At 41.0% G+C, this 13,738-nt stretch overlaps 1 protein-coding gene across 1 annotated transcript in view; it reads right to left on the bottom strand.

The window, feature by feature from the left end:
- ahr2 (aryl hydrocarbon receptor 2) overlaps window positions 1-12,914 on the bottom strand; it is a 95,247-nt gene extending 82,333 nt beyond the window's left edge. Inside the window, exon 1 of the mRNA XM_003446578.5 lies at window positions 12,436-12,914. Coding sequence (XP_003446626.1) covers window positions 12,436-12,494 — 59 coding nt within the window. The 5' untranslated portion in view covers window positions 12,495-12,914. The remainder of the gene's footprint in view (window positions 1-12,435) is intronic.
- Between the last annotated feature and the right edge of the window lie 824 nt (window positions 12,915-13,738).

Raw genomic sequence — 13,738 nt, 5'->3', positions numbered from 1 at the left:
AAGGGCATGGAGAGAGCTGTACAACGCACCTTTGTATTTTTTCAATGTGATGCCCTACAGGTTGTGCATCCAGCAGGGACAATCTCCTGTTAACGGCTCTGCTAAATGGCTTGAAATTAATAATGCTCAGTATACAAGGAGAGGGAATTTGGGTAAACTCCAAGTATTGTGCATGATGTTTATGCTGTGAAAAGCAAAATGACAGATGTGATCTTGTTTTTGAGGTTTTTTTAAACATTAAACGGAAAATTCACTAAATGCCACCTGCTAAAAAGCCTCCCTGAGGGGAAATTTAGATGATCTTCTATTTTAAAACTCAGCTCCACACCTGATACACTGTAGAATACTGACAGTGATTCCTTTACTTGTCTTTGTCAGGTAGGTATTTTGTGGAAACCATTCAGAGAGAAGCCCGAGATGCAGGTTTCTGACAAATAATGCAATACATATTCAAAGTATCCTGAATGAAGCCGCCATAGGTCCACTGTGAAACAGGAAAATCCGTGCAAGCCCTCTTTACATCTATGCTGGCCCCTGATGTGATTCTCATTTCCCAGTGTGGCACTCAGTGAAAACAAGTTTAAAAGCAGGTCAGTGACAGCAGCTCTGACATTTAAAGTGAGCACTGGGAGAGGCAGCTTCACCAGGCACTGGCGTCTTGCCCGGGGACACTCGAGGAGAGCATCTGGTTGTTGTGGGAACACAAACCTGCGACCTCCCACTCAAAGGTTGATCTCACACAGAGCAGCTGCACTTCTGCTGCTGCTCAGGTTTAAATCAGGTTCAGATGTTCCTGCCGATGACTCCGCCGAGGATTTCAGGTCATGCGAGGCCACTTGAGAAGCCGCCTGCAGAGTGTGGGTGCACCTGAATGATACTGAGCGCGTTCTATGTGTTAAAACTGTGGTGTTTGACCCTTTAACCTCCTGATTTCTGGTCTGAGGTTGCAGAAAAACACAAGCCAACACAAACCGCGTAGAAACACAAAGTACCAAGCAGGAAGTTCATGGACTGGTTATTAGCTGACATCTCATATGCAAAAAGTAGTAGGATAAAACCACCTGTCACACAGAAAAATTTGATTCAAATTATGAGATGAAAGGACAGAAATCTCTCTTCCCCTGTTCGCTACTCGCTTTGCTTTGCATTTTCAGCTTCAGCTTCTTTTAAACATCTCTAGGGAACTGTTAGCTTGGTGTCTGAAATGTAAATTAAATGTAAATTGATGGGGTTTTATTTGCCAGACTCTCATTTTACCTGGTGGGGTTAACTTTTATGTCCTTATAGGAAAAAGCAACAACAGGTTAAAGGACTAAAAAGCAAAAACAAGCCAAAAATATACCACAGATCAACCCACGAGTTTCAAGACAGTATTTCTTTTCTATAAAGCCTTAAAAGCCTGGTTTTGCAGCTCTAAACATAAAATTAAAGGGCACATACACTCAAACACAGACTGAGCGAAGCCATCTGTGATATCTGTGTGACTGTGATTGACGAGATGAAGTGTAACAAAAACAATGCAGAGCAGTTATTCCTGGACTTCCTGCTCTCACATCTCAAACATACATATGCTCGAAGAAAATACGGACTGGGTACATGCTAAAGATATCACCTTCTACATGCTTCCATGTAGAAGCCAGTGCCAACACAAGCGTACACTGAAGTCCAACGACATTAACTCATCTGTAACTCAGAAAACTGTCGGTGTGATTACTTTGTTGTGATCTTGTCACACATCTACAAGTTCTCTCTCTCTCTCTATCTCAGCCCTTCAATCAGCTCCCGTAGTAAGGAGTTGACCTCCAAGGCAGTCCCCCGATAACCTCTTGTGTTAAGAAGGCCAACTTTATGTTTACAGGCTGACTCTAATGAACAGTTTTGGTCTGTTTCGCTGATTTCCCCCTCCTTAACACCTGTAGGGAGGTGAGTTATTTTAACTTTGGCACCTATAGGGCCTTGGGGATGAACACGATGCACATCTATTCATTCAGCCTCACCTCCGGTGCCAATGCCCCCTTTTTAGATTTAAATTGCATGTAGACATTGAGGGTTCTGGGGAGAAGCTGTGCTGATGCCAGATGTTGTCTGGCAGGAGGTCTTCTGCGCCATATGCACTGGCTCACTGGATAACTGGGGCCCGGGCCTCCTCCATGCCTGCTTCTGTTCCTGGGGGGCGGGGCTGTGGCTCCCCACACTCACTATTAGACACTACATAGAGAAACCTTATGAATACAAGCGGGCTCACGCACACAGGTTCCCACAGACGCACAGTATCTTGGGCTGCCACTGCCTATAAAAATATCTCATATTATTAGCACTGTGTGATGTTTAGTAACATTGTCACTGTTATTTATGCATATCTTGGTTGTTGCTGTGGTTTCTCTGCTGCTTTTTTTGTCTTTCTCCCTTTCACTTTCAAACCCTTGTCTTCTTTTCTCTCCTTCTGTTACATTTTTTCTTTTGTTTTCTTAAACTTACTCATGTGGCTTTTGTTAAGGCTCAAAGGGTCACTTTGATTAAATTTAAATCTAAGTGTGCTAAAGGAGCTGGAGTCGGTGAGCTGGACCGCTCAATCCTGCCTTGTAAAGCATTTTAATGCAATAACCAGATTGATAACCTGGTTTCCTGTGAGGCAATATGCACTAACGGGTCATGCAAGAAGTCTGTGCATGATTGATTGATTGATTGATTGATATACCTTTATTAGTCCCACAAGGGGGAAATTTCATAAGGCTGCCGACCTATTGCACGCAATGGCGGCGCCATCTTGAGTGTTGATGAGTGAAATTTTAGTATTTGGTTAGTTTTAAACGTTACTTATTAACAGATATCTATAAAGCTAACAAGCATCAGCTTAGCATTTCAGCCACTCATCCAAATATGGTCACTTCTGAGTCCAGAAAAGCTACATGACAGCGCACTCCAAAAACCGATAGGCTGAAAACTCTCTTTGTCATCTGTCTCCTTGTAGGCTCTGATTGGCTGTTGTTAAAGTTTACCAATGTGTGGAATTGCAAAACCCTCCCATTAACAGCTCATCTACACAAACATATGCACCCAAGTCCCACAGCAGATTTGCACTTCACATGTCATGACGGGTTAATTGGAGATTAACTGGCCCAAAACTCCCCAAACTCTGGGCGCATCTTATGCCACGATAAAATGTTTTAGACCGAGGCCGTTTGAAAACACCAACAAAGTCCCAAAAAACTGAAACAGAAACTGAGCTCCCAGGAATGGTGCTAGTTTGTAGTCATGTACTGTTTACAAGGAAACCCGCAGTGAGCTTAGATTGAAGAAGTCATTTAGATGAGTGATGGAGCATTTCTCTCACTGATGAACAGGATCAACTTTCTGGGATTTCTCTATCTGGATGACTGAGCATGCATCAGCAGATCGACATAGTCCACTAATTATACTAACAAACCTTTACATCCCAATTGCCCCAGTACTTTAACTATAGCATAGCAGCTAGCAAGTTTTCGTCTTGCTCATTAGTCAAAAACAGATCAAAATGACGAAGTCATGACTGAAATTCATTACAAGGACAAAAGTGTTGGACTGCACAGGTGTAGAAAACCAAGCAGCCAGCCATGCAGTCTGCCTTTACAAACATTTGTGAAAGAATGGATCATTCTAAAGAGCTCAATGAATTTGAGTGCGATGCTGTAACAGCATGCCACTATTGCAATAACTTAGTTTATGAAATATTTTCCCTCCTTATTATTAAACCCACCATCAACGTTATTGCAAAGCAGAAGTATTTAGAACCACAGCCACTTAGACCACATGCTGTTATAGAGCAGAGTGGGCGAGTGCTGAGCTGCATTGTGCATAAAAGCTCTCCAAAACCTCCTCTGCCATTAACATCAGCACAAAGTCTGTGCACCAGCAGCTTCAGAGCATGGCTTTCTTTTACCAAGCAGCCCCTGCAGGTGTAATCTGCACATGAGTGAATGGTTTTTTCCACATTGTGTTCTTTTGATATGTTTACTTATAAAAGACTAAACTGCATTTCAACAATAAGAGCAGGCTACTATGAATTATGCTAAATTCAGACTCAATGAAACAGACAGTGTGCTGAGACAAGGCTTTAGTGTCTGTTTACGTCTGAGTTACATCATGTTTGCGCCAGTTTTGCTTTTATGCAACAATTTCATCTCGTAGGCTTTTAACCACAGATTTGTTGATTGTGTGTTTTAGACAAGTTAAATAAGGAGGGGTTGAATTGCTGTGTGATTACCGTCTATACAGCGTTATACATAAATAAATACTGCACATTTGCTTGCTAGACGCTGGACTCAAGATTAAAGTTGACAAATTTCCTTTAACAACATAAAAGAAAACATGACATCAAAAATTAATCATAAGTCATGGTCATTCCAAGAAAAAAAAATCAGTCAGCAGCTCCCACCTGACCCCTCACAATCAGCTGATTTTAACCTTTGGTACATTGCACAATAACTTCACAGCCAGCAGCTACATTACACAGAGCTCAAATCTGACTATATTAGAAAACCACTGTGACCCAGATGGAACTGCAGCAAGATGAGTGCGGTATCAAAATGTAGGTAAAAGGGAGACCTTTCATATGCTGTAACTTGTTTTGAGCCACCGCCTATCCCACATGTTTACCCAAACTGTAGGTTTTGTATTTTTCTCCAGTGAATTATGAGAAAACTGTTCAAACGTCCAGGGTACCGGTGCTTGTTTTTTTAGCCCTGAATACAGATATGAGGTCTCAAAAATCCCTTTTTTCCCCAACAAACTTGAGAAAACCTGGCCCCATCCTTTTAAACTCTCAGGGCCTTCAACTTGGAAAATATTCATAGTGTGAAGCTAAAATTTAACATGGATATTGTGCTTTTTTAAACAAAAAAAAACAAAAAAATCAGCTGATTTTGAGAAAGTCAAGTGGCAGCTTTGCTCAGCTATGACTGATTTTATGTGGACTGACCTTAAAGTGAGTGCAGCATGACTTCACTGTGGTACTGTTTAAAAAAAACAACTATCTATATCTAGAAATGACATTAGGAACCAAACAGCCTGCATCTCTAAACTGTGCTGTGATCTTAGACGTTAATTCTGTAAACACGCTTGCAGTCTAAAATGTGAAATACAGCAAGGGGGTGCAGAAAAAGTGACTTTGCTGTAACTATGAAAAGCCTGCAGCCTCTGTGGGAATGGCTGTAGGCTGAATGGATGAGCTGTAAGTGTAACATGTATGTGTAAAGCACGGCCCCTGATGAAGCCCTGCTTGGCTAACCCTGCTGTAAATAAGACATCTGCTTCCAATAATACTCCAAAACACGACATATCTGAAATCGAGGCGAGATGGCTATCGCTGCATTCCTCACGGCACAGCTCCCTGCAAGAACAATGAGCGGCCAGTGTTGTTGCCGCTCGCTTTATCTGCCAGATCTGTCCTGGAAGGGGCGTGGACTTTAAATATGAGTGTGTGTTACGTGTGTTTGTGTATGAGAGAGAGAGAGAGCAGGGGGGTGGGGGTCAGGAGGGGGGTGTGTTGGACTCAGAGAAACACTCCCCTGCATTCACACAAAGGCACTTTTGTCTCAGACGCGCTAACGACACCTTTTCAGAACAATAGAAACTAAAGATGATTTTGGCGCCTGTTCCCTGCTGGAATTAAGACACTGGAGCCAATATCATACCTGCAATTTAACACCTGTTTCACAACCCAAGTATGAAAGAGCTCAGTGAAAGAAACACCCGAGTTGATTGGGAGTTGTTTACCAAGTTCAATGTCTGTTCGTAGTTTTCTTTTGGGGTCATTTCTTGTGTTTCTTAGTACTTTTCCAGCATCTTCCCTGTCTGCCCCAACCTCTCCTTGTCTTTGTTCCTACTACTGCGGTTAAAATTGAGGAAAAAAAAGTCTTCAACATAAAGATGGCCTTGTTCTTAGGTACGTGCAGGATTTATTAACCCCCATGGGCTCTGTTGGTTACTCTGATGTCTCAGCTCGCCTTTGCTGGTTGACAGTCTCCACGCTGAGACCAGAACTGTGACTTTAACTGTGAAACATTAATTTAGTGTAAGGCTGTTATGATTGTTTACGGTAGTTTTACCCCTTGGTTTGTCACTAATAGCCTTATTTATTTTAGATATTCTGCTCTTCTTTGTTCTTCCTAGGGATTTTATTTTTTAGAAACTGACCGATACATTAGCAGGGCCGATATGTAAGCCCATATTAGTTATTAACGGCGTACCTGTATCAGCATTTATAACGGAAATTAAATGAAAATTTAAAAGGCAAAAAAGGACCAGAGAAACACCCTTCAGGCATGTTATGAATGTTCAAGTTACGTAGTTTTGGCATTGTGCAACTTCCCTGTTGGGCGCACGTGTTTGGAACGCTACAAACAACTAGTTGATGAGAGCAGAGTTGAGAAAAGCATGAACAAGTAAAGAATTCTTTTTTTAAAATAACATTAGAAATGTGAGGGAGATCTGTTTATGTTTCATGTGTCTGAAGAAAAAAAAATATCGGCCAATATATCAGGTTTTTATGATAATCAAATATCGATATTGGTCTTAAAAAACTTAAATCAGGCTGTAACTTTTTTTAAAATTGAAATAGGTTTTTCTAGTTTATCTCTATGAAGCGATTTGTAACTTTAAGAAAAGTACTTTATAAACTTCTCAGAGTTTAAGTCTTTCTCTCGCTCTCTCTGGAGCTGAGTTTGGTTGTGAGCTCGCTGCCATTATAAGCACACAGTTGTTTTTAAATTATTCCAGGCCTTAACTGACATCCCGACAGGCTTAAGCACGGGATAATTTGGCATTTTTAAGACTTTTTGTTAGGCACAAGCTACAGCTGTTAAGGATATTTTCCCACTGTTCCAGGAAAAATAAAAAATAAAAATCTGGAAATGTTTTAGAGACTTTCAGTTCTTCATCACACTGATCACACTGTTTTTAACACGTATTTAATGCGACACAACACATAAATATTGGCCAATATGCTGCTATCAGTCAACAGCTCTGATGTCCGATAATTTGGGATTTTCAAGTCCAATTTTACAGCCTGTAACCAAAGAGGGATGACTTTCAACCAGCATTTATTGTTATGACAAAAAAAGGAATTTGATTTTTATATAAAGTAAGAGTTTATAGTATGGGATCAGGAGCAGGGGAGCAGGAGCAGGATTTTATATAATGTGTGGGCTTTCAAATAGGTTACTCATAAGAAATAAAGTGGGACTTTCTCAAATTACCTGCTCCAAAAATCCCATTAATCCAAATGTTGGCTTTATTAGCCAACATAAATATGCATTTTTATATGCTTTTACTCCAAGGACTCAGTGGCATCATGATGTTTTGACCTTGATATGACAACCAGGAAGTGAAAGTTGGGACGCTCACGTTCGTCACATGTTAGTCATAGGAAGAAACAGTGCCTCTGCTGAAAGCTGGCCCATCGCATAGAGCACCAAAACACAACAACAAAACCTTAGCAGCAACATCTGACCATTTTATTCCCATGTGAGTTCAGTCTCATAGCAGAAATCATCCACCTAATTGATCAACGTAGAGTACAATAAATCACAAGTTAAGAAAAAAAGAGTGCCATGGGGGAAAAAAAGTCACTGAATTGTTTTATACCTTAAAAACATCATCACAATTTCCCATTTAAGGCTTCGAACTGTTCTTCAACCATCAGAATCCTGCTCTCAGCAGGGCTAATTTGATTATTGTGAATTTATTATAAAAGTAAAAGTGTCGGGAGACATAAACTTGTTGTTCCAAGGTAAGGTGGCCTGCACAGTTGGCAGAATCCTTAATATCCTTAGCTTGTTTACATTGTTTCTTTTACAACTTGAACCACAAACCATGCTGCTGTAGAGAAGGTAAATAGACTGGTATTTACTTTGTGCTCTCCTACTTAATTTTTAGTGCTCAAAGCACTCTCTCACATGCCTCTTTCACACAAGTGCTTTTTAACTTAAAATTCACACACTCGTACTCAAATGGATGCATCACAGGCAGCTCAGGGATCAGTATTTTACCCAAACATACTTCAACGTGCATGCTAGAGGAGCCAGGGATCAAACCAGCAAGGTTCTGATTGGTAAATGACCCACTCCACCTCTTGAGTCACAGCTACCCAAAACTTTACACCCCATCCACAACTAACCAGGTCTGAGTCTGCTTAGAGATCGGCATGTTCAGGGTGGTATGGCTGCAATCCAAAGACCCCCTTCTAAAGGTTCTTTCCTGGACTTTCAGGGTTTAAAAGGAACCATGGCGCTAAAGAGGACCGGTCTGAATTATCTTAGTGCACTTTTGACAATTTAAAATCAACAGTGGTGCCATAGAGAACCAATCTAAAGGGTTTTTAAAGGTTTAAAATGAACCATGGTGCTACCTTCTAAAGTTTCATTATTGTACTACTATGAGAATAACATTACCATGCCATAAATAATAGGTTCTTTACTGGATTTTTCAGGGTATTAAGGGACTGAAATGCTACAGAAAAATCCTTTTTAAAGGTTTTTAATGACCCACGGTGCTACAGAGAACCCCTTGAAGGTTCTTCATTGCTCTTTAAAGAGTTTAAAATGGGTCATTGTTCATTGGAGAACCCCTCAAGAATGCTTTGGTGTTTTCCCGTCCCGGAGCGAGAGAGCCGGATGTGACACTAGTATGTTACAGTGGCAGCCAGCGGTACTGCAATGAAAGAAATTCCCAAGTGAGGTTATTATGCTGAATTTGGAATGCCTTAGTTTTACATTCACAAGGCAATTTGTAAAGTCCAGGAAAGTTTTTTTTTGGGGGGGGGGGGGGGGTTTGACGCACCTAAAAGTAACCGTTATTCAACTGAATTGGCACCACTTTGAAGTCCAGTATCCAGCTGCTATAAAACATCTGTGGGAAGGAGTCAAGTAGCCTCCTCCAACACCTCTGGGACGGAGTTTAACCCCAAAACGGGGCGGGCCCTCGTTTCCTAACATCACTGCAAGTTTCTGCAGCCGGGGTTCAAAATGTGGAGGCTGATACGTCAACAACGCCTACAAGCATTTCTCATGCAAATGTCCAAATACTTCTGGCTACTCGTTGTGCAATTCAACCTTCTCATCATTGTTTTACAACTTTGATCACAATCCATCCGCCGTCTCTTTGTCTCTGTCACACACGGACATTACCATAAATTTAAATGCTTCCCTTGTACAACACAGTGTAAACATAAAGGTACACTGCCGCAGGGCAAGCTGCTGTAACGCCGCCTCCAGACCTCTCTGCGGGCTTAACTGACTCTCACACTCACAACTCCCTCACTCAACACTGTTTCCTGAAAGAAAAAAGAAAAGAAAGACAAACTTTTCCTAAAAACTGAACATGGCAGACTTACGTAACCCTTTGCGTGACACTGAACTATGTTAATTTGAGTGGAGGGAGGGAGGGAGGGAAAAAACAAACTCCCCTAAAACACATAGAGAGAGAAGGAAAAAGACAGGAAAAAAGTATGTTGTGGCAGTCGAAGGAGGAGGAGGAGGAGAAAAAACAGAGCGAGTCTCAGATTACGCCATCCTCCCTCCCTCCCTCCTCCCTCGTGGAAACATTGCGTGAGAGCGCTCTACGTCCTGATTATGATTAATGCAGGTAGTGCCACACACACACATACGCACACATACACTGAAACCGCGGTTCTGGCTGGGTTCTGCCGTGGGTCCCTGTTCAGGCCTGTGGTTCTGTACGGGGCAGTTAACACTCCGTCTGGCTTGTTAAAGCTAAAAATCACAAACTGGTAAAAATCACAGTGAGGAGGCCAGCGTGGCTGAGAGCAGAGGGTTCTTTATGGCAACGCGAAGGGTCTTGGACAAAATAAATCCCCAGGATGCTTTAGAGAACCCTTCTAAAAGTTCTTTAGAGCACTTTTAATGGATTAAAATGTCCATGCTGATATGGAGAACCTTTCTAAAGGTTCTGTGCTGCACTTTTAAGAGTTAAAAACAACCACTTTGATACAGAGAACCCTTCTACAAAGTCCTTAAAGCACTTTTAAGGGTGTAAATGATCAACGGGGCTATATAGAATCTACAAAGAACCCTCTAAAGGTTCTCTCCTGCATGCTTAAGTGTTGAAAATTAACACTGGTTCTATAGAGAACCAATCTAAAGTTCTTTCCTGCATTTTCAGTGTTTCGAATTAACTATGTTCCCCCTGGAGAATCCCTCTGAAAGTTCTTCATGGGAGTTGTTTAAACTGAACCATGATGCTATACAGAACTCCTTTAAAGGCGCTTTACAGCACTTTAAATATGGTGAAAAGGTCTTATAGAAGATCCTCTACAAAGACAACAACACAACTAAGGATATCAGCTGAAATGCAACAGGATGTTATGGTGCCCCATGATGCCTTAGAGGACTCCCATACAGTGGCCCATGGTGCAACTAAGTCTTAACAGTATGGTTAAGGGTCTATGATTAACTTACTGAGCATTGTTCTCTGGAGAGCCTGCAGAGCAGCGCAATGTGTCCAAGACTTAAATATGGTGCTTTATAAAAACTCTCCAAAGTTATTTACAACCCCATGAGAGGTCTGATGAGGACACTTCAGGATGGTGCTTTAGAGAACCTCTAGAGAAGCACCTTGAATAATATAAGTAGAACAATTAGAGCCCGGTGCTTTATATAACCTCTAAAGGGTTCTTTCCCAAAGGGTCTAAAATAGATTTACATACTTGTGGTGCCTTTGGAAACAGCATCTACTTGATCCTTTAGACATCCTCACTCCTATACAGTATCTTCCATCCATCAACACCACAGGGGGCCTCTAAAGGATCTTTGCAGCAGATTTATTAATGTTTTTTAAACTATGTGGACGTTGCGTACCACAGTACTGGGTTAGAGACCCAATCTAAGTTTTTCTTTATGATCTCATAGAGGGAGCTATTGTAAAACGGTGCTTTAGAGAACCTTTAAATATGCACGGGAACCAGTATATGCTGTTTTAAGGGCTATAAAGTTCATTCTAGGCCGGTGACATTAGAGCAGGTCATCTACAATCGGAAGGTTGATGGTTTGAGTCCCGGCTCCTCCAGTCTACAGAAATCACATGAGCACCAGTCGGTTTAAGTGTCAATGAAGAGATTTTTTTACACCAGTTTACATCCAGTTTGAATTGTTAAGGGTTTCTTTAAGAACATTGTAGTTCAGTGGCAAGAGAAAAGTCCACTTCAAGTGGTTTATTCACAGCAAAATTCATGACCAACTAAGCCTATCATTAGTAATATCTCTATTTTTTTCACTTTGTAGGGCTGGGCAATCTGAGGGCTCTGTTCTTCTGTTTTTGTGCAAAGAATAACTTTGTGGTTCCCAAAGTGAAGACCTCAGGGACCTGCAGCGGTGCTCGAAGGGCTTCTAACAAGTCCTGAAACATCATCTCTGACAAAGCACAGAAGAACAAAGATTCACTGTGCTCGGCTTCCCTACAAAAACGGGATAATGAAATGAGCAAAACTCCGTCCAAAAATGGTTCCTTCTCTATGCAGAGGTAGTTTTCAAATTGTGCTGGGGGGGGGCTCTGAGGCGTCCCGATTGGGGAATCAAGAGGGAAACAAAGATGCTATACATATATTTAAATCATAAGTCGAATCACAGGAAGGTGGTACGATGAGATTTCTGATGTGGGGTTTCAGTCTTTACAGTGTCAACCTCCCCGCCTACAGGGCACACTCAAACAAAAACTCAAAAGATAAATTCCAGTTCAGCACCATCCACTTCTGAGGAGTCCTTTAAGGAGTTTTTAAAGGCCACAGATCAGTCTGGGAAGGCCAGCTGTCCCAGATGGTATAATTAGATTTAAATGATACTGAAGCAACAGTTAACTTTATTCTCCACGCAGTGCTGCTGGACCTCAGCACTTCACATTACCTCAGGGTGGCTGGCCAGCATTGCATAACCACAGCAGGGAAAAATAGACTTTATAGCCCTATGGATTCAACAATGCAGCTACTATTGCACACACACACATAGAGGGCACAAATACGCTTATTACAATGTAACGCAGGCTATAATACACGAGTAGTGCAGGAATGTTTGCACAGCTGCACCTAAAAAAAAAAAGGAAAAAGCCATCCCTGGTGTTAGAAAGCTTCACTGTGACATGTATGCATGCTTTGGGGAGAAAAATACACAGCTTGTTGTTCAACATAAACATTAAAAGCCACCAAAGCGAGGTGTTTTCACAGGATTACACGTCCTAGCTTCTATGGAAGGTCACAGGGACTGCCCGTGCTGGCACAACTGTAGTATTACATTAGTAAACATTAAAAAGCGTTACAAAGCTGGTATGACGACCACACCACGGAGCTCATAAAGTACAATAAAACGTCTGTCTTTAGCTCTCCGGTCACCTCAGACACCTCAGAGTGCTCGGGGGTTTTGCTTTGCGGTGTTTGAGGAGTTGACTTACATTTTCTGGACGGGCTTCTTCCGTTTCTTCGCGGCGTAAAGCGCCGTATTCGGCAGCATGTTGAATTCAGAAGAAACAAAGTGAGCTACAAGTGGCTTTATCCCGGCTTTATGTGCGCGTTAACAGGTCCGGGCGTGTTCAGAAGACTCGCATGCCCCCGAAAAAACTGAAAAGGAGACGATTAGAAATCCCCCCTTCCTCTCGGTCCTCGGCTGCTTCGCGTCTCGAGTGCCTCTCAGCTGAAAAAAAAATTACTTTTTGTTGTATTTAATCGAAACAAGCCTCCGGTAGAAGTTCAAAACTACCACAACTTTTTATTTCCACGACGTGTAGGCCTCCTCGTCCGAAATATGGGCGAGTAAAGCCACTTTTAGGCGTTAAAAGTGTGAAAAGTCCTCGGAGGAGTTTTATGTAAGTCCTCGGGCTGCGCGTCACCTCCGTAGTGATTTGACAGGGCCGCTCAGCCGCCGCGCGCTCCCGTGGCGGTGAGTGTGAATGTGTGTGTGTGTGTGTCACTGTAATGAGAGAGCAGAATATTTAAGGTAGTCCAAATGTGGGCCAACTGAAATACACACCGAAGCCGAGGAATGGTTAGGAAACCGCGTTCCAACCGGGAAGACCTTAAGGACGTTTTTTTTTTCATTGTAAGGCTTGTATAAGGCGTTTACTAACAAAATAAATAAATAAAAGTTAGTCATTAAATAATATTTATGCTTATGATTACAGTTACAGTTATTAAAGAGCTATAGATATATATATATATATGTATATATATATATATATATATATATATAGAGAGAGAGAGAGAGAGAGAGAGAGAGAGAGATTTTCTGATATTTGCATTTATGTATAAATTCTTCAATACTGTTAAAAAATTTTATGAAACCCAACAGACAAAATAAAATTTAATATTTACTTACATTATGTAAACTTATGATGTAATACTTAAAGGTTAATACTATAATCTATACTTACTTTTCACTTACATTATGTTACCTTAAAATTATACTTACATTATGTAAAGTTATGTAAGATTATAAAGGAATACATCTAAATCAATACTATAGCATATTCTTTCATTATGCTTATATTTTGTAGACTTAAATGTATACTTACATTAAATTTTAATAAATTGTTCAGTATTGCAAATGTTCCATACATTCCAATAAATAAATAACTTAAAATTACATCAAACAGTAATATTACTGAGAAAAATACATATACATGGCAACATATATGGCATTTGTTTTGCCTATAAGCATTACAACTAGTTATAAATTTATTTAAATTTTTCCTATAGGCA

This window comes from Oreochromis niloticus, linkage group LG23 (genome assembly GCF_001858045.2).
Source record: "Oreochromis niloticus isolate F11D_XX linkage group LG23, O_niloticus_UMD_NMBU, whole genome shotgun sequence".
In the NCBI taxonomy this organism is placed as follows: domain Eukaryota; kingdom Metazoa; phylum Chordata; class Actinopteri; order Cichliformes; family Cichlidae; genus Oreochromis; species Oreochromis niloticus.
This window is presented reverse-complemented; position numbering and strand designations above follow the sequence as displayed.